The sequence below is a fragment of the Trachemys scripta genome, chromosome 19, assembly GCF_013100865.1.
Source record: "Trachemys scripta elegans isolate TJP31775 chromosome 19, CAS_Tse_1.0, whole genome shotgun sequence".
NCBI lineage: Eukaryota > Metazoa > Chordata > Testudines > Emydidae > Trachemys > Trachemys scripta.
In genome coordinates this window covers 9,285,236-9,305,754 of record NC_048316.1, presented here as the reverse complement: position 1 = coordinate 9,305,754, position 20,519 = coordinate 9,285,236, and the positions used below count along the sequence as shown (strand labels likewise).

At 54.5% G+C, this 20,519-nt stretch overlaps 1 protein-coding gene across 1 annotated transcript in view; it reads right to left on the bottom strand.

Annotated features, from left to right (window-relative positions):
- Nucleotides 1-48: 48 nt before the first annotated feature.
- Nucleotides 49-20,519, bottom strand: part of NOC2L (NOC2 like nucleolar associated transcriptional repressor) — an 83,983-nt gene continuing 63,512 nt past the window's right edge. The window contains exons 17-19 of the mRNA XM_034753612.1: nucleotides 18,046-18,181; nucleotides 4,488-4,607; nucleotides 49-2,001 (exon numbers count right to left, since the gene is read on the bottom strand). Coding sequence (XP_034609503.1) covers nucleotides 1,841-2,001; nucleotides 4,488-4,607; nucleotides 18,046-18,181 — 417 coding nt within the window. The 3' untranslated portion in view covers nucleotides 49-1,840. The remainder of the gene's footprint in view (nucleotides 2,002-4,487; nucleotides 4,608-18,045; nucleotides 18,182-20,519) is intronic.

Sequence of the window (20,519 nt, the reverse complement as noted above, 5' to 3'; positions counted from 1 at the left end):
CAAGAATGTATTACAGAAAAAGTTTCTTGCCAAAAATAGGATTTAGTGGTAAAAAAAAAAAAAAAAAAAAAAGGGCAGGGGGACTTTTGACGTTTCCCAGCCAAAAATCAAGTTATGCACCAATGTCATTTTACATTTTGACAAAGCAGCACAAGGTAGGTTTGGCTGGGCTTTTATCCTCTCAGTACAATCCAATGGCAGCCGGAGAGGGGAGGCTGTCCCCACTTCTCCCACATTTTTTCACTTTAACTTTTATGCAGTGGGAAAAATGAGCATGTGAAAACCCCCGCCCTCGCAGTCTTTGTGCTTGGCTTGCATGAAGGTGGAGGGAAAAATGACGTCCATTTCTCCCACTAGTTTTTCACCACAACTCACTCAATCTCATCAGCTGTTCCCAATCTAACCCCTGCCCCAGGGAAGCAACCTTAGAATCGGTTCCTTCATTTCTCAACATGACTTCATGGCGATGCTCACAATCGGCAGCACCATGCAATGGCTGGAGCACAGGGACCCACGGGGGCTGGTTTCTAGCCCTGCCTCTGCCCGAGGCGCGTCACAGCCTTGCTGTGGAAGAGTTTGCGTGAAGCGCCTCAGATGTACAATAGGAACGTACGGTCACTGGACCCCTCGCACGAGGTGGCTGCTGCATGATAAGCACTCCCAAGGGTGCACATAGCAGCAGGGGCCTCATTTTCATCAACCCCGTGCACCCACAAACTCCCATGAAAGCAGCAGGGGCCCTGCATCTCAATGATGCCCCTGCCTTCATGTAGCCCTCTCCTGCTAAGGTGGTATTGGAAATGTTTAAAAAAAAAAAAAATCATCACACTCCTCCAAACCTCAGAGATGGGACGTGGTCCAAATGCCACGTCCTGGCGTCACACTTAGGAACATGTGTTGAGATGCTATCAAATCTGCCTGCTTGCCAGCCCTGCAAACTAAACATGGGGTCTGGGATTCAAGCTGGCATCTCCCCGGCAACGGCGGCTCCGCGGGTTAAGGTCCTGCCCCCTGCTGAACCTGCGGCAGCCCCCTGGAAGGATGCACCGGAGAGCCTGGAACGTGGTTAACAGCAAGAGCGTTGATGGGAGAGCCAGCCCAGTTTGCTCACCTGTGCTGGAGGGACAATATGAAAAACCCTCTCGGCACCCAGGTAAGCAGCGCTACTGCGGCCAGCCCGTCTTCGGTGGTGCCTGCACAGCAGCACTTCTGGATGCAGACAAGCAAGGAGCTCGGGGGCGAAGCAGCCTTCCCTTGGCGGATGCGTTCCCCCCGGGCAAACTGACCCGCCGACCGGGGCACGCCCTTCGTCTGCCAAGCTCGTGTGTGTGGACACGGCTCTCAGCTGCTTTCCAGGGACCGGGAAGCTACAAAGACACACATGGCAAGCAACCTGTGCCCAGCGTGGCAGAGTGCCCAGCCCATGGGCGAGTGGCCCCGTGGGCGGCTGACCACATGGGCAGAGGAGCCTGTCCCTCCAGGGACTGGTTTCTTCGGGCTCCCGCAGGCTGGCGCTGATCCCTGCATTATTTAAGGCACTGGAGTTTAATGAGGGCTTTTTATTACCTTTGCTGAGCAGTTTTACTGGTCCTGACGTGACCACACATTTCACCGCATTCCCACTAACGTAACTCTGGGGGAAAAGGTCCAGGCAGTGTCTCTGCTGCATCAGTGAGAAATTCTGTCCCGCTAGGGCTGCCCATCCCATGCTGCTCCTACCTCCTCCTTCGGGGCTCCCCCTCGGCCTAGTTCCCATCACGACCAGCTTCGATTGTCGGCGAGGGCACACGCTTGCCCTCCTAGGCGCAGAGGGAGGGAGCCCAGAGCATTTGCGGAGTCGTCAGTCACCGGCTAGGTCGTCGAAGTAATTGTCATCAAGGTCCTCCACGATGTCCTCCTCCCCTTGGGCCAGCAGCTCGAGGTCGGCTGAGGACAGCCGCCTGGCATAGGCCAGCTGCTTCTGGGTCCCCTCCGAGGTGGAGGGCCCCTCCTCAGCTCCCCCTGCGGGCAGAAAGAGCAAAGAGGAGTAAATCCCATGCTGCTATCGGGAGGGGGGCGACCCATCGCTAATTAACATGCGGGTGCCGCGGCTGCTCCCAGAGAGCAGGAGGGAGAGCACTGCGGGGCATCCGGAGCAGCGCCTGCTCCAGTCCAGGCTGTGTGTGTGTGAAACACAGCGTTCGAAGCAGGGAGGGGAGAGGGAGCCAAGCAGAGCTCCTAAGAGACCCTGAGCCCTCTCCTCCCAGCTCCCCTTAATCCAGCCGCTTTCCCCTCTATTGCTGATCTCGATTGGGGGTTGCGAGGGTTAGAGCCGCAGAGGCTCTGGACCCCAGCTGGAAAACGAACCCCGGTCTGAGCCCCTGGTCCCTTTGAAGGTATTCGTGAGCTCCATGCAAAGCAGAGCTAATTTCCACGGGCTGGGCAGGCTACATTCAGCTTCCTCCCAGTACATCCCCAGGGATCCCCCCCCCGAACCAGGGCTGTCTCGGTGCCTGGTTCCTGGGCTGTGCTGGCACAGCACCGCCCCAGGATCAGCGCCGACGCCATATGGCCACAGACACCTGCATACGGCAGAGCTCGAGGAAAGCTGGGTCTTATGCCCAGGGTGGAACAGGAGTCAGCTACCAGGGTGCTGCCAGCAAAACCCACTGGCCTAGCAGGAGACGCTCCAGTCCCCGTGTGCCACGTTGGACGTTACTGCTCATTAGCACCTCTGGCTGGTGCCTTGGAAACGCCAACTCGCCAGAGACGTGGAACTGCCTCCCCCAGGGGTTGGGTGAGCGCCCGATTTCTTCTCATTCCAGAACCCTGGGGGCCCTGGACTGCCTGACAGCAAGGGCTAAAGCTAAAAACTAAAACCAAACCCGAGGGAGAGAGCACAAGTGACCTCCCAGCCTCTCTCCACCCTCCGAGAGGGACAAACCTTATCTGAAGCGATCGGACTATCACAGCCAGGAGCGCTGGGGTCTGGCTGCGGGAGAGCCCAGCAAAGCAGGCACCGGAGGCTTTCCTAAACTGCCCTTCGCTGCTCATTTGCATGCGGCCCAGCTGGGGCCAGAATATGACCCTGCAGCGGGAGCCGGACCCGCCTCGGTGCTGTGCTCTGGGAGACAGGACAGTAGCGCGAGGATTTGTTTGGGGCACAGCACCATAGCGCAGGGCCTCCGTCCCAGCCCAGCTCTTCCAAATGCTCCTGCGGCCCGAGGGGACGGGCCCCAAAGGCCTGTGGAAAGTTCCCGCTGGGACACTCTAGTGCTCTGCGCCAGTCAGCTGGGGGGCCCCTCGCCCCCCCAACATGCCAGCCAGGTGGGGCAGGGGAAAGAGCACTCCCAGAGCAGACAGGAAAATGTTCCCAAGCATCTTTGCCTTTGCAGCATTGTCCCGTCATGGATCTAATGCCCATCTAATCTGGGCACTGGCACTGGGGTGCGTGTGCCAAGCCTCAGCCATCTGCCATGCAGAATCAGACATGGTCTGGGCAATGCTCTGGCTTAGACGCCCCCTAGCTAGCAAAAAAAAAAAAAAAAAAAAAAAAAAAAACCCTGCTGGTCCCAGGAGAACTGCAGCCACTTCCCACCAGTGCCCGTAACACGTGGGTTTGGGCATGGCGGTGCTGGCTTACAGATGGCAACAAACCGGGCTAAGGTGCCAGCAGGCGTGACAGGCCCTGGCGGGCTCGGCCTTACTCTGCCAGCTGAACGGCAGGAGTGACATAGGTAACGCTGCCAGAGGAGAGCCGCTGAGCAGACGCCATGGGAGCAGAGCGACGGGGGGGCTCTGGGCCTGAGCAAGACAAGTGACTGGCTGTGTGTCAGGTTCTCGCTGGCCCCTGGTGACCCGGCTCACGGTGGGCAGCTTGAGTCTCGTAAGCAGTACAGCTGGTAATAAACTGCTGCTTCCTCACTGGGGCCAGCCCTCTCGCCCGCATGCATCCCCCTCTGGGCACCAGCGGCTAATGGGGACGCACCATCGGGACACACGCTAGGAGCGATCGCGGCCCGGATGCAGCACTGGTCCGTGCACGCAACCATCTCATCTCTCCACGGCCGCCACATGTGCCGGGTGTCTCCACTACAATGCCACCGCCCCGGCGGCTTCGGTCAGCCGCTCCCCCCTCCCCCCCCCACGGGAGAGAACCGGTAGCCAGGGGGTTAAGCAGAAAGGAAAAGCATCACCACTGCTCTGCGCAGGTGAAGTGTTATGTGCTCGCTGCCCGTGTGGGGAGTGGGGCTGTGCGAAGTTCCTTTGAGCCTCTCTGCAGGCGGCCCCTGAAAGGAGATGAAAGGGACCAGCAGTCTGTTCATCCCTCAACCGCAGGCGCGAGAGCCCTTCCCATGCCCCCTGCCTGGAGCCGGGTGCCTCGCACAAGGGGGCTCGTTGCCTTTCTCAGCAAGCTCCCAAAAACCAGGCTGCAGGATGGGCTTGAAACCTATAGACCCGTCCACATTTCCCTTTCCTTTCCCCACTCCTCCTCCCGGGCTGCTCACCGTCCGAGTCACTGGCTTCCTCTTCCTCCCCGATGTCATACTCGCCCTCTTCGTCGTCATCCTCGCTGCTCACGTCCGGGCTCCCCGCGGATCCCTGCGCTTTCTTGGCCTTTGATTTTCCTGCAATTCATTTGTTTTTTGGGTTACACAAACATCCCTGCTGAGGTCCCTCGGGCAGCGGGAACCGTCAGGGAATCCGGGCCGTGTGCAACCTCCCTGGGGGTGATGTGGCAGACGGGGAAGTGACAGGGACTGTACCAGATGGTATGAGCGGCTGCACTTGAGAGGCCAGAGTGAGGAAGCCAAGTGCAGAGCTGAACGCCTACCATTGTACAAACTCCCACACAGCTGCAAGGGGAAGGGGCAGGGAATTCTCTCTGGGGCCAGGTCTGATTACTGCTAGGTATTCAGGTAGCGCACAGCGGCCCTGCCCGGCAGCCTCCAGGAGACCAGAGCTCCCGCTGGGGATGGGGAGACAGGGAGGAACGCCCAGCAGGAAGAAATGGCCCCGACCGCGATGAACGAGAGGGAGAAAACTGGGAAGCACAAGGAGGTGCTAAACCCTGAAATAGCGTCTGATTCCCCTAAGCACCTGCGATCTGTGCGTCCTGGGGGGCGGGCACCCTCTGCAAATGGGAAAAGCATCAGAGCCTAGTTCCTGGCACTGTCGTATAGCCCCCAACACCAGCCATCAACCTCCCACTAAACCCAGCGATTTACAGCCCCTCCGCCCCAGGCCACCAGAGGAACCGTGTCTCCACGTGCCGTGGGACTCCAGCTGGCAACCCTGCTGTGCACCGTTCTTCTGGCTGTGCTCGCAGCCCCCCAGCGCCAGCCGCTGACCGGAGCTACTCACTCAGCTGCATCCAGAGAAGTTGGATGCGAGTGCTTCCTGCCGCCCCCTCCCCCTCAACCGGGCTGCCTCCGGCCTCCATTCATTAGGCTCGCTGGGTACCGAGACAATCCGACTGCGGCCTGTCGCCAGGCAGCGCACTCCCCGTCGGGGGCAGGCCAGGCAGAAGATGGATAGCCACGCTCCCCACCACACGAGATAATATTGATGGGCACCTGAGAAGCCTATCTTGGCCCACACAGGACAAGGTAGGAACAAAAGCTCACGCCCATTCATCACGGAGCGGGAGCGAAAGGAGCTGTCAGTGCTGGTTAGCGGCTCCGAGCGCTCATCCGATAGAGACCAGAGGAGCCAGCCCAGCTGTGAGCAGAACTGGATACCAGGCCTTTGATTGATTTCCCCACTTTTAGGGGCCGGGCTCAGGGCCTGAAAGGGCACTGGCCAAAAAACCCTTCCCCGCCGGCTCCTTTGCAACAAAAGGATTTCAGACGTCGGGCTGCCGTTTCCCCAGCCGGGCTGCCTGCGCGTGCCTCCTGTTAGCGTACGTCCACACTGGAGCTGGGAGCGCGAGGAGACAGCCCCGTGCTACCTGCCATCCCGGCTACATTTTTACATCAAGTGCGCTAGCTCTGGTATGTCCGCCCAAGCCGGAAGTTACAGCTCCAGCGCCATGGGTAAACAGACCCCGCCTGTCTAGAGCGCCCTCATTCCATGGCTCAAAACATCAACTTTTCAATCATTCCTGAGGGCGGGGGGATCAGCACAGGGACGACCCAACTTGAATACTGGGCTGGGTCATAACCTCACAACACAGCCCCCGCCGGGGGCAGCGCACGTCTCCTGGAGCAAGGCCCAAACCAAGCTTTCATCAGTCACCATCTGGTCCCTCTTGTGCCTTAGGGCAGGGAAATCATCTGTGCCTGTCCTGGAGGTACAGACCGTGCATGGGGGGGAACAGTGGCCAGGAGGCAGAAGGTGGAATCAAGGCTCAACCCAACTCCATCCAGTCAGAAGGGTGATCTGCCGGCGAGGGGGAGGCCAGAGCCTCTTCGCCTTTGGGAAGCTGAACGGGGCAGCAAGCACCAGTGTCACGCCCGGATGCTGCGTGCCAGCACGTCCCTCTACCAGCACAAAGCTTGCATAAAACGCGAGCAGCAGTGCCTGCAGTCCTCAGCGCCGGGAGCTCCCCCTGCCTCCAGGAGTCCCTGCTGACTCGACTTGGAGATATTAGCCTGACTTTTAATACAATTTGGTCAGCAAGCGGGCGCTGTAAAGTCTGCATTAATCACTTTAATGATGAAGCTATTACTGGTGCGGGGGAGGGGGGGGGTGCGGGGAACGGAGCTCAGACAGGATGGGAAATCCGCCAGCACTCCCGGGAGGTTGCAGCCATTCTAAAGAGTTGCCCGGCTTGGCTGCCAAACTAGCTGGTTGCAAAATGCATGTGGTTAAACAAAAACGATCACCCGGCAGAGGCTGAACAAGGTGCCAAAAGGCCTGGCAGTTGAGCGGCGGTGTGTGAATAGTTAATGCACCCCCAGTTCGGGAACGGATTTTCAACCTCATGCTTCAAGCCCATCTCTAGCTCTCAGAGATGAGAATGAGACTTCATATGGGGGTTGGGGGAGCAGATTAGCCCGTAACTCCCTACTGCTGGGCTCTTCCTCTGAAGCATCTGGGACTGGCCGGCGTCAGAGAGGGGAGCCTGGACTAGCTGGACCATGGGTCTGATGCAGTGTGACAATTCTCCCGTTTCCATCACCCTTAGTCCAATGGAGCAGCTTAGTTCCTGGCCATGACATGCAACGAGCACAAAGCTCCCCTTTCAGTCTACGTGCTGAGTTACACACCCCGAAGGGCCCTCTATTGCACCACTGAGCTCTGGCTCACCAGGAGAGATCGTCTGCAAGATCCTTTCGTGCTGGGGCGACGTGAAACGAAGAATAAACACAGGGTTGGGGGGGACGGAGAAAAGCTGGCCTCAAACAAAGAAATTAAAGAAGATGTTCCACCCATTATCAAGGGATAAATCCCTCTGCAGCAGCTGGAGATAACTTTGCCTCCAACACACGTTTCTGATTAAGGGGCCAGAGCTGCATTACGCAGAACTTCATTTTAAAACAAGTCCGTGTCTGTCTCATACACGTCACCTTTCCATAGCGCTCCCCGTCCCAGGATAGCCAAAGCCCTCTCTGCACGCTAGTGAACTCAGCCTTTTGCGCGCTCTGGGAAGGCAGGGGAGCGCTACCACTCCCATTCTACACATGGGGAAACTGAGGCACAACAGAGGGAAGTGGCCCAATTTATGCTGTACCCATCGCCATGGTGTCAAGCCTCCTCCTTAGCCCGCGCTGCTATCAGGGAGGCCAACGAGCACCCAGCACCTTGCAGGACTGGACGAGAAGGGCCCAGCTTACATCTCTCACTGACTTTGGAGTTTTGGGTGCTCAATGCAGGTGGCCCCCGGGGAGATGCTCAAGGGCACACGGGAAGCGTCTGGAAGGGAAAGGTGGAGGACCCAGATGGCCAGAGATCACCTGGATGGCTATACTGAACCAGATGTGTTCTCCCATGCATATGGGCCACTCCCCAGTGTGATAGCCAGACATGCCTGGGAAGAGGGAATTGCCAAAGCCAGGATTCCCTCCCCTCACTCAGCAACCCAAGCTCCCACCTTGGCTCTCAGGCCCAGCACCTGGAGAAGTGATCAGGCAAAGCGAGAGTGGCGTGGCTGGGAGGAGAAGCAACTGATGCGTGAATTGGAGGAATAAAATCCACCCTTCTCAGCCTGCAAGCCTGATGCAAATGCTTAGGCTGCCGCACACGTGTGTGTATGGGGGGGGACACAACTCAGACCTGTGCAGGAGACCGGCGCCAGGCAAACCTCGCAGTGGGATGTAAGTGGTGACAGATGATGGCCATCATGGCGGCTGATACATCGGGGTTCAAACTGGGGACCTCCGGCGCTAGAAGCATACACCGCTACAGCCGGAGCCACAGCTCTGTAGCTGCATCGCTACCAAACTAGTATCCCCTGCGGATCAGCACAGAGCGGGGACGCGTAACACACACTCACCGCTGCGGGAGAGACAGACCCCGTGCAGCCCCTCTCCACGGGGCTCCGCAGGGCTCCCAGACATGCTTGCTAGCCCTGACTCTATTGCTTTCCCTGATCTGCCATAAAGCAGGGAGATGGGAGTGCCCCCTCCCCACACTCTGGGGATGGAGGTGTTTATCAAACGCACAATTGCATTCTGCTTCCCTGTGCCCCGTCTTCCCTCACCCGCCCGCTCCCACGCTCTCACTGGCTGCAAGGCTCCTTTACCAGGGACCCCACGGCCAGGATTCTCAAACGGGACGGAGGGAGCCAAACCCCAGTGACGAGTGGGAGCTGGTTGTTTCACCCCCTTAGACCAGCCCAGAGACATGGCACGAATAGAGGCCCCAATCCTGTGATCAGCTCCACTGGGGTGCGTCTCTGCAGAACCCCCAAAGGGGTCTGCCCGAGCAGCAGTCACTGCAGAATTGGGACCATTGCCTGTATCCGATACACAGTATTCTTCTGGAACAGCGTCTCATCAAGCAAAGTCAAAACGAAAACCCAAGCGGAGAGAGAGCGAGAGATCGAAGCCAAGAGGGATCAGGCAAGCAGCTTTGAGGAGGACATTTATGATAATCATCTATTATTATATAATCTATTCCCCCGCCTCTACCCAGCAACACTTGGGGTGACTCTAATTACCCGATAAAAGGAATAATCCCTCTTCTTACCCCCCACCCCACAGAACACCCTGCCTATTGATCGCTTGGCTAATCCTGCATGCAGAGGAACACGCCAGGAAATCTGCCAGCTCGAAGGGCCACGGTTATTCCTTTAACAAATGAAAACATCTGGACCACCTCCTCCCCCCTCCGCACTGATGTAATATGCTTACGTGACTGATAAACGAAGAAACCTGCTCAAGTTCATTAGAGGCAGACCACCGCCTAATGTGGACAGATTGCTCATTACGGCCCGGCCCGGAGAGAGAATGCAGCCACGCTCCCTCCTCGCCATTAATTGCCTCATGACGAGGCAATCCAGCTCCTCTCCCCGAGCCATTAATAATTTCCAGGAGCAGCCGTCTTCCCTCCCAGAGAGCCGTCAGCTGGTAAATGAGAGGAATGCGTGCCACTGCCGCCCCCCGTCCTAGACAGACCATCGATCAAATCCATGCGCCCCCTCCATCCTCGCCCTCTGAAAACCAGTGTGGTTCTGGGAGTGCTCAACCCACCCCCTTCCCTACCAGACCTTTCATGGCACCCAGTGGCCCCTCTCCAGCCTGCCTTCCTCAGCAAGCACTGGTCCACCTCGCCCATGTATCAGCCACCTTTCCTGCACCTCGGGCATTGTTCCAGCCCTGCAGAAACTGGCAGGCAGTTGTACCACCATGGCTTAAACCAAAAGGGGAGGAAAGGGAGGCTCTTCCCTTTCATGCAGACGTTTTAACTGGTTAAAAACCAATATCAGAAGCTCCCTCTACATCCCACGCTCACCCCACCCCAAACATCCAGCCGTACCTGCTGCATGCACTGACGCTTGCCCGGCAACTTGCCTCACCAGGTTCAAATCAGGCACGAAGCAGAGAGATTTGCTGCTAGGGAAATCACAACAGAAGGAGTGTTTGGTGGTGGTTTGATTTTATTGGGGGGGGAGTAGCATAAACTAAGTCTGTTAGATTCCCAGGCAAACAAATCAAAAACGTCACGTGTTTCCCTATGCAAAGATCGACCAGCAATTGATCTCACTGTGATTCAGAGCCCAGGGCCATTCAACCTCCATCACCTTCCTCTGGGCCTTCTGCTGCAAAGAAACCCAACTCCAGGGTGGAGGTGAGCAAGAGCTGAACCTGATTTTACAGCCCCTGAGTGGCCTGACAGGAAAGAAAGGAAAGACTGGAAGGAAGGGAGGGGGGAGAGAATCATTAGGGTTGTGAAACTGAGGCACGGGGAAGGAGGATGGCAAACATTCAACAAGACAGGTGGCGAGAGCGCTCAGCACCCTGTGAGACTGGACCCTACATTCAGGCCTCGTGTTTTATGCCTATAGTTAAGCGTAGGCACATACGCTTCCCCCCTCCAACACACACGTACAGGCAGGTCTCTATCGTCTCGGATCTTACATAAAAACGGGGGGGAAAAGTTTGACACAATCCCCCAGCTGCAGAAAGTTGCTGGGCTCCACCACGCTCTACTTGTAATTAACAGGGTTCCGGAAGCGAGTGTTGATGGAAGCGAATTCCTGGCTAAAAACGAGACAAGACCAATCTTTTGGGATTGGCTCTGGAGTAATTTGAGAGAGCTGTTGTATCTTAATAGGCAAAAAGATAACACGCTGAACGAACCCATAGCCAGACTGTTCCACACACATCATGCTGCCATATTGATATGCAACACACAACACAAACCAGATCCGTATCCCTACGTGACACTGTGAGAGAAACCCAAACAGGGTTTGATCAGCTGCAGTATCCAAAACTTATCACATTACAGACAGCGCAATGCCATTTCAGCCTACTTAAATATGCCTCATCGCTCACTTGCCCCGTATGTATCTAATTTGGGGGAATGACTTTATACAGGAACACAAGAATAGCCACACCCGATCAGACCAGTGAGCTATCTGGGCCAGCACCAGATGCTTCAGAGAAAGGAGCATGAAACCCTGCAATGGACAATTTGAAGCAGCCTGGCCCACAGAGATTTTGCTTCCTGACCCACAGAAGCCCTGAAGCATAAGGGTGATTCTAGCACATTCTATATGACTGTAGCATCTAGGTATTTATATCGTACACTTCACCATGGCTACTCAACCCATGTCATCTTTATACACACACTTTGTATGTACATTATATACACATACACAATGGGTATGTATGTGTATAATGTACATACATATCACACATACACACAGTTGTGTATGTTTTTTATGCACAATACATAGTTACACTCGCACTCTACAATTAATCATTTGCTATGGTAAGAAGTATTTTCGCAGAGGCAGCCAAGGGCGTGAACACATGTTTACAGCAAAAACAATCAATTCCTCATTATTTTATGGCGGACCCTAAAGAAAATCACCAATAATTGATGCAATTAAGCATCTCCTGCACCTGCAATCCCTCCCTCCCCCAGACGCTGTTTGCTGCTCTACAGTACGTACAGCCGGTACATAAAAGCAATGCCGGCAGAGCAGAGCGAGCTCGTCCTGAAATCACTGGAAAGGTTTAGCATCGTTCCTAAGACTTTATGAAGCTGCATGTAACCCTGCTGGGAACATACACACAGCAGCAGCGCGGCCCTATCACTCTAACTAAAGAGAAGCAACCTCCAGGACTCAGGGAGACGAGCAACATGAAAGAGAAACAAAAGCAGCAGAGACCATAGAAACTGGGTGCAGGACCCCACCCCGAGCGCCCTCCCCTTTTTTAGTTTTAAATATAGCTCCTTCTCCCTGTTGACAGCCTGGGTCACCCTGCTAAATGGAGCCCTCGTGTGGCTGCACACACCGTAACATCTGGAATGATACGGGCAAATGGCCCCTCTCTCTCTCCTCTGAAGCACACCCTGCTTCCTACGGAAGGGGGCAGGGATAGCTCAGTGGTTTGAGCATTGGCCTGCTAAACCCAGGGTTGTGAGGTCAATCCTTGCAGGGGGGCCCTTTAGGGATCTAGGGCAAAAAATTGGTCCTGCTAGTGAAGGCAGGGGACTGGACTGGACTTGATGACCTTTCAAGGTCCCTTCCAGCTCTATGAGATAGGTATCTCTCCATCTCCCTATATATATATATAGGAGCCATGTCCCTCTAAGACCCCCCCACCTTCCCCCCTATACGAGCTGCTTCTGCCCATAAGGGAGCTGCTCCATTTCACCCCTCCCCAGCCTGTTCTGCACCCTATCCTGGATACTCCGTCCCCTGCAGGAGCCTTTCCCTCTGTACGTACCTGTCACACATCCCCCCATGTTATATAGCTGCCGCTTCACCCCGTCGGGACCCACCCAATCTTGTTCTGCTCCATGTCACAGAGCAGCCTCTCCCCCACAAAGAGCCCCCCCCATCCTATTCTGCACCCTCAATGTTGCTCTCCCAAATCTATTCATAAGGGGGAGCAACACCCCCCTCCCCCTGCCTACTGGATCTCTCCTGCCTCCCCACAGGGTGGGGACACATCACCCAGGGACCCCCCGGGAGGATTCCAAGGACAACAGCTCCAGCAGATGTTCTGCTCCTGCTTCCACACCCGGGCGGGGGGAGGGGGGGGGACGACAGTTCCCACCTGGGAGCAGAGCCGAGCCGAGCCAAGCGCTGCTCAAGCTGCTGACAGCTGCTCTGTGCAGCACAGCCTGGGCCAGGAAGCAGCAAATCCCCGACCCCTCCCCGGTGCAGCTGGAGAAGAAGAGGGTGTACCCCCTCCCCCGGGGCGGGGGGCAGGCGGCGGGATATAACCCCCAGGGGGCAGCTGGAGAAGAAGGGGGTGCACCCCCAGGGTGGGGGCAGGCAGTGGGATATAACCCCCGGGGGGCAGCTGGAGAAGAAGGGGGTGCATCCCCAGGGTGGGGGCAAGAGGTGGTATATAACCCCCGAGGTGCAGCTGGAAGGGTGCACCCCCAGGGTGGGGGCAGGAGGTGACACATGTTCCGCCTGGAGGACAGTGGGGGTGCAGCCCCCTGCACCAAGACCAGAGCAGAGACTGGGGTGCACCCCCACACTCCTGCCAGCACGTCAGCTCGTACGTTGCTCCCCTGCAGCTGCCCCTCCAGGAGCCTGGGAGAACCGGGAAGCTCAAGGCACTGGGCACCTCCCCCTTTCCAGCCGTTTGGGGTGAGACAGCCTCCCCCTCGGGCCAGCTGAGCTCCTGCTATAAGCCAGGCGGGAGGGGAAGGAGGAGGGCACAGCTTCCCTCCCCTGACCCCAATAAACCACACGGCTGCCAGAGAAAGGAACCGTCCCCACCCTCCTAGCAGGACTGACTGCAGCCTGCCTTTCTGCCCATGCTCCCGCACGGCTTGGATCCAGCCGACCCTAAATACCCAGCAAGCCGTCCAGCTCCGCTCCCCTCCTTCCCGGCGCTTCAGGGGGTGGCAGGCTGCCCCACCCACAACCCAGCCCAATTTCATGCCGGGCTCTGCATGGTGGCTGTCCCCGCACACTTGCCCGAGGCCTGGCAAACGGAGCTCTTGCGTGTCCCAGTGCCGGGGCACTGCCTAAACACGGTTATTCCTACAGGAACACGGGAGCCAGACGACAGTGAATCCAGCCAGTACCCCTGCAGCTGGACCGTGGGCGGCCGGGGTGTGGATAGGGGAGTGCAAGCAATGGGGAATTGTATGTGGTGGTGAGAGGTTTGGGAGATGTTTGTTCAGTTGCTGTTGTGGCTGTTTGGGGGATTTTAACTGAATTGCCCAGAGCAGTTTAGATGGGAGCTGCTTATCCTGTGATCAACTGACAAACCCATGGAGACAGAGCGCCACACCCCGCAGGGAACAGCGCCCAGGGAGGTGTAACATCAGCTGCGCTGTACAATCATGAATGCCTGGCAAAAGCCTCGCTCTTCAGGGTCCACCTGCCTCCTGTAACGGCAGCTTTGGGGCACGCGGGGGCCCCAATCCTGCAAACACGTATCTGCTTAACCCAGCTCAGGGGCACACTCCTACCGAGTGCCAGTCCAGGCTGTAACGGTAAGCACCACGCGGGAGCATGCTGCGCTGGGGCTCACCCCCGGACTGCCAGGTCATTAAGGAAGCAGTGGAAATAAGTGGTTGGTGTCATCAAAGCAGCCATGTCCTCTCCCCTACCTCAGCCTAGAAGTGGGGAACGCTAATAAGACACACAACATGGATTTTGTGGCTGTGCATGTGAAGTTATTCATTTGCTACGCTAATTAGCCACGCTTCTCCTTTTGCAATTAATTGCTTTCTGATTACAGGGCCTGGGAATGAGAGCGAGAGGCTGGTATTTTGCTATACTTTTCCCCTGCTACTTCCTGGACTAGATTGTCCTTTACTGTTCATTTTGCATCTTAAGCCTTCTTCAAAGCAAGTGAACTGTTTGCACTGGGACAGACCTCTCCAGTAACCTGCTCTCCTGTGCCCCAACCGCCCTGACATTTGTTAGACATTAGTTAACAAGCGAGGTAGTTTAGTTAGTTGTAGTTAACCCCAGGAATCTTGCTGTTCTCCATGCTAACCTATTCCAGGGAGATTATAGTCACTGTAAACCCTAATGAGCACTTAACTACAGCAATATTTAATTAAAAAAAAGGTGGGGGAGAGAGGGGCTTTGAACAGCAGCTAATTAACAGAAAATTGCTAATTTCCTAGCTATTAACGGCTGATTTTCCACTGGCTGAATGCAGGCTGGGATCTGTCTGGGCAAAACTGAACCACAAATGGAAAGATGATGATGCTGTCAACAGGGAAGGGGGTTCCCATGCCAAATGCCTCGTCTCTGGCTAGGAATGGGAAGCATTTCTATTCTAGTCCAGCTCTTTGCATCTCACGAGTGAGCCACAGACACGCTGAGCCAGTTGCCAATGCTGCTACGGTCAATTAAGGAAAAAAAGAGGGTGGGTGAGGGAGGGCTCTCTTCTGCTCACAGTACAACCAGGGGGACCACCAGATCAGACCAGACCCAAGGTCCATCTCGCCCAGTATCCTGTCTCTGACACTGACCAGCACCAGATACTTCAGAGAAAGGTGCAAGAACCCCACAGTTGGCCACTGCAGGGTAAAAGCTCCCCCAATGAAGTCTTGCCCTAATCCCTAAGAGTTAAGAGGCTGGTTAAAACCCTGAAACGTGGTTTTATCTCCTCTCAATATTACTTTCTTAGCATTAACTATAACCCTGGATGTTTTTGTTATTTATATAAAGGTCCAGGCTTGGTAAGTTCTTGGCCTCAGCGACATCCTGTGGCAATGAGTTCCGCAGTCCTATTATATGCTGTTTGAAAAACCATTTCCTTAGATCAGTTTTTAAATGTGCTACTTTTCAGTTTCTTTGCTCTCCTGTTCTGAGACAGACATGAGCAATTAAGTCTGGGTTGAAATTTTCAAAGCACAACGAATGAAAGATGTGTCTCTACATCACCTCGACCACTTTGAAAATTCCACGCCAGGCGTATGCCAAGCCAGGAGGGTCGTGCTCCTCTCTGGCCAGCCAAAACCATAACTTGATATCAACCAGCCAATACAAACGTCAATGGCGTTCTGCTTGTTAGCACAGAGTCTAATAAAAGGCCGGGGCTGGTGCACGGCTGGTAAGATGTGGGAACACTGCTGCTATTAGGAAGGGACAGGCCCTGCCCTGTGACTGTGGCCCAGGCCACGCGAGGGTGTACGCAAGCCCCAGTACTGCTGGGGACGCCTGCTGAGGGTGTTGGTTCACTGGAGGAGACTTTAAGGGCAGTCACTTCTTAGCCGTTCTGCCCGGGCACCTGCTCTTACCACAGAAATAAAGAGCAGGGCAAGACTGTTGCAGTAAGGAGGCAGCTAACGCTCTCTCACTGCCTCCGCCAAGCGCTGCCCAGGTGGAAGCTGGCAGTGTTTGCACTCCCCGGCGCGCAACAGACCCCTTCAGTGGGCCACTGCCTCCTGCTGCTCCCTAGACTGGCCCCACATTATGCAGGACTCGGTGCTTTTCCCTATCCCCCACCGCCCGGGGAACACAGTAGGCTGGGCCAGGAACTCTGGCTGACAGGCCAGACTTGCGTTTAAGGGCCCTGGTGGATCTGCGCAGAGATTTCAGCCTGGGCAGTCACTCCTGTTCATCTTCTGAGGGAGGATGACTGGTGTCTAAAGGGCTTTGAAACGTGTCAGGACAACAGCTCATTTCACATCGCCAGCCTGCCACGGTCTATCAGGCTTCCCCCGCCACTCTCCACAGGGAAGTGTGCCGCCGGGCTTCACAGGCTCAACCATGCGTCCTATGCTCCTCTCCCAAGATACCCACCTCAGCCCCCACAGCTCTGCAGCGGAGTGTGGTTCACTTTGGGCGGGGGGCTATGTTGATCTCAGAGCCATCTCCTCTACCCTGTGCAGCACACTGTACCATGTAAAGCTTTGCATTCATCCGGGTTTTCTGGTGCGCAGATAAGTGGCCAGAGCAAAAGCAGGAGTGGTTGGTAGAGGTGGCCAGAACCAGGAGAAGAAGGGATGGCCGTATAGTGTATATCTCCAATCATCAGATATTGAGCTTGCCTCTTTCATGTGAGCATCTCAAAGCACTTTATAGAAATATTGAAAATAAGTCTCAGGGTTAAGTGACCTTTCCAATGATGCAGACAGCACATTGGTGGGAGAGTCAGGATTAGAACCCAGGAGTCCTGGACTCCCACTCCCCAGTCCCTCAATTACACATATTATTGACCCTTTGGAAACTACCGGGACTTTCTCATAACGCATTCATGACAAGCCCCAGCCCTGTGTTGGGGAGAGCTGTAGGTCTCTCAATATTCACCAATTCTGGTGGTGCATTTGATTTTTCCTGTTCCTCTTTACTACAAAGGACACCTGCAAAATCCATTGCTTTAAACATGTGGCTGATGTGGCAAAAGTTCTCTGAACTTTCCCTCCCACCCTTTTTATTAGGAACACCTGCAACGAAACCAGGATTTCATCAACTTCTGTGGCTTAATTCTCCAGCAAATGTCAGAATTTACTCTGACACATCATAACCACGATCCCATGTGGGAGGTCAGAACTTTAAACGGGGGGCAAGAAAGAAGGCCAGGTGAGCTCCTGAACTAACAAAAATAGCCTGTTTTGATGAAAATGCCCCTAGCAATAACAATCAGAAAATGCAAGATAAATACAAGACTTTCTAAAAGAAGAATTTGACAGTTTTCTGAGTTGTCCAGTGGAGTTTTTAAGCATGTTCTGTAGCGGACCCCTAGTGGTTAATTCGTGAATTACACCACTCTATTTTCTCTACAGACCAAAACTTTCTTGTCCCATCAAAGACCCATGCACTCCATAAGTCATTAAAGAGTTGTCTAAAAAGATCCCAGGGACAGAAAGGGTGCTGGGTTTGGGAGGCGTTAACCCTTCTCTCAAAGACAGTCTCTGTTCTGGAAACCAGCAATTGCTGGGCCTACCTCTGGTACGGACCTTACCGTATTTATCCTCGCAACACTCCTGTGAGGCAGACCATGCTAGTATTCCCATTGTACAGAAGGGATAGGGAGACACAGAGGACCAGAGACCTGCGTTCAAGAGCTACCGCAGAACTCCTTACAGCAGTTGAATCTTAGCCATACCACAGGAACATTTGAAAGAGTGGGCACTACCTTACGATGAGCGCCCCCTGCTGCTGGATTATGAGAGCTGCTGGCAAGGCTCAGCATCTGCAGCAAAAGGAAGGTGCTGGGGGATGGGGTGGAGGGTCAGGAAGGGAGATGAAGACTAGTGGGGACTCCAGAATGAGCTGGAGTGAGGCGAAGCAAAAAGACATGGGGGCAAAATGAAAGGCTCTAAATGAGCTTCCCTATGCTGATTGAAAAGCCATAAAAGGAAACCCCATACCACTCTCTCTCCATGTCCCCAAGCCTGCTGGGCCACGCTCACCTGTAATGCAGCTCCTCCAAGTCAGAGGTGCACCATCTTCCACCGTGGATGAATTTGGCCCCGCCTCTTTGCAATATACAAATCAAACCCCTACCAGCCCCATACCTTGCACAGCGAATCCACCGCTCTCCCCGTCGGAGTCGCTGTCCAGCTCAAAGAGGTCCTTGAATTCTTTCTTGTCGTCCTCCTTCCTGTCCTCCAACCGCTTCCGTTTGATTTCTGGGAGGTTCAAGTCGTCGAGCTAGATGGGCCAAAAAACAATGAAATCAGCTTTTGAAACCGTCTCTGCCTTCCAGCTGTGGCGCAGGCCCCCCCCGGTCTGCAAGCCAACGTCCAACGCTGAGCTTAAACCCCGAAACCGCAGCTTCGCACTGCTGCTAAAATCCACATGACCCGTCGGCAAAGGACTATTGCACATGCCGCCTGCAAACATGCCCGGAAACCAGCTCCAAAGGTAAACGAATGCATGCCAAGCAGTGCCACTCCAGTGATCCCACCACGAAACAACTGCTGGCAGCGGTCCCTCCACAGGAAATGGCCCATTGCAGCTTTCCAGGCAAGAAAAGCTATGCATGTGATTCCTTGCACGGCCCCCCACAATTCAAAAAGTGTAGCCCTGGCAACTAGCCAGCCTTATGTGGGTGGACAACCTGATCTGGCCTCTAGCTACTGGATTTACAGCTTCGCTTGCCCCAAGAGCTCAGCTGGTCACTGCTCACCAAGGTACGATCTAGGCTGCCTCTGCCCTAGCCAGCTAAGAAGCAGTAATTCTCCATCAGTGCCATCCCATGGTGGAAGCCATATTATAGCCAATGGCTCACGTGCTTTTGGCTACCAGTATCACCTAGCCCTCAGAGCAGGATTAAATGACAAAGAGGTAAAGATGCCCAAGCTCTGTCTCCACTACAGCTTCCACCGTTGTTAGCACCGGGCCCAGCCTTGAGACTGTAGAAACCGCCAACAGCAGTCCGCCCCTTCAGTACCGTTTAGCGTTAGCAATCCACCCCATGTCCCTGTTCTCTGCACCTCCTCGAGAGCAGCAAGGATGGGGATTTGCTGGCAAGGGCTCAGGTCACCAGGGCAAGGACAATCTGAATGCAAACTTCAGTAAAGCATTCGACAGTCCCACACGGGAAATGATTGGTTAAATTAGAGATGATGGGGGGGGGGGGCACGCCTTAGGTTAAGAATTTAGAGGTGGGTAAGGAACTGGCTAATGGGAAGAAGGCAACAGGTTGTGCTGACAGGTGAACTATCAGACTGGAGGGAAATTACTAGTGGAGCTACTCAAGGATTGGCCCTGGGAACTGATCTTATTTCACACCTTTATTAATGACCTTCGCACAAAACAAAAAAATAGTAGGAGTGTGCTAATGCGATTGGCTGGTGATACAAAGATGGGAGGCATCGTCAATACAGAGGAGGATCGGAATATTATACAGGAAGAGCTGGAGTGACAGTAAACGTAATACACCTCTACCTCGATATAACGCTGTCCTCGGGAGCCAAAAAATCTTACCGCATTATAGGTGAAACCGTGTTATATTGAACTTGCTTTGATCCACCAGAGTGCGCAACCCTGTCCCCACCCCGGAGCACTGTTTTACTGCGTTATATCCAAATTCGTGTTATATCGGGTGGCGTTATATTGAGGTAGTGGTGTAGCACAGAGTGTAAGGTTGTACACTTATAGTGTAATTATAGTAAGAATTTCTGCAAGAAGCTTGGGGCCCATCACTTGGAAGTAACAAAGGAGGAGAGAGCGCTAGGTGTATTAGTCGATCACAGGATGGCTGTGAGCCAGCAATATGATGTGGCTGCAAAAAAAAAAATAAAAAAAAAAAATGCAATTGTAGGATGTATCAGGCAAGGCATTTCCAGGAGAGATAGGGAAGCGTTAATGACATTGGACAAGGAACTGGTAAGCCCTCGTTTGGAATAGTGTGTACAATTCTGGTTACCCATGTTCAAGAAAGATGAATTTAAACTGGAACCGGGGCAAAGAAGAGCTAGGATGATCAGAGGAATGGAGGGCCTGTCTTCTGAGAGGTGACTGGAAGAGCTTGGCTTGTTTAGTCTAGCAAAACGAAGGCTGATAGGGAATCTGGTTGCTCTCTATAAATACGTCAGGCAGTAAACACCAGGGAGGGAGAAGAGCTATTTAAGGTAAGGGACAATGTTGGCACAAGAACAAATGAGGATAAACTGGCCATGTACCAGTTCAGACTGGGAATTAGAAGGTTTCTAACCAGCAGAGGAGTGAGGTCCTGGGACAGCCTCCCAGTCAGAGGTGTGGGGCAAACTAATTAATCGTGAGAGAGAGCTGGACAAAGTGATGAACAGGGTTGTGAGAGAGGCTTTCTTGAGATGGGGGGCCAGGGCTTGGCAGCCCTGGGGGCTTCCTTCTGGTTCATGTCAGATGTTCCTAAAGTCTCATGCTTCAGTGCTTTGGACGATCACATGCAGTGGTCAGGAAGAGAGTCTCCCCCTCCTCTCCCTCCCCTCTATGGTTTTGGGGCGGAGGGGTGGAGGTTGTCTCCTTCCTCTGTACCATCAGAGATGGCTACAGCTGGAGATAG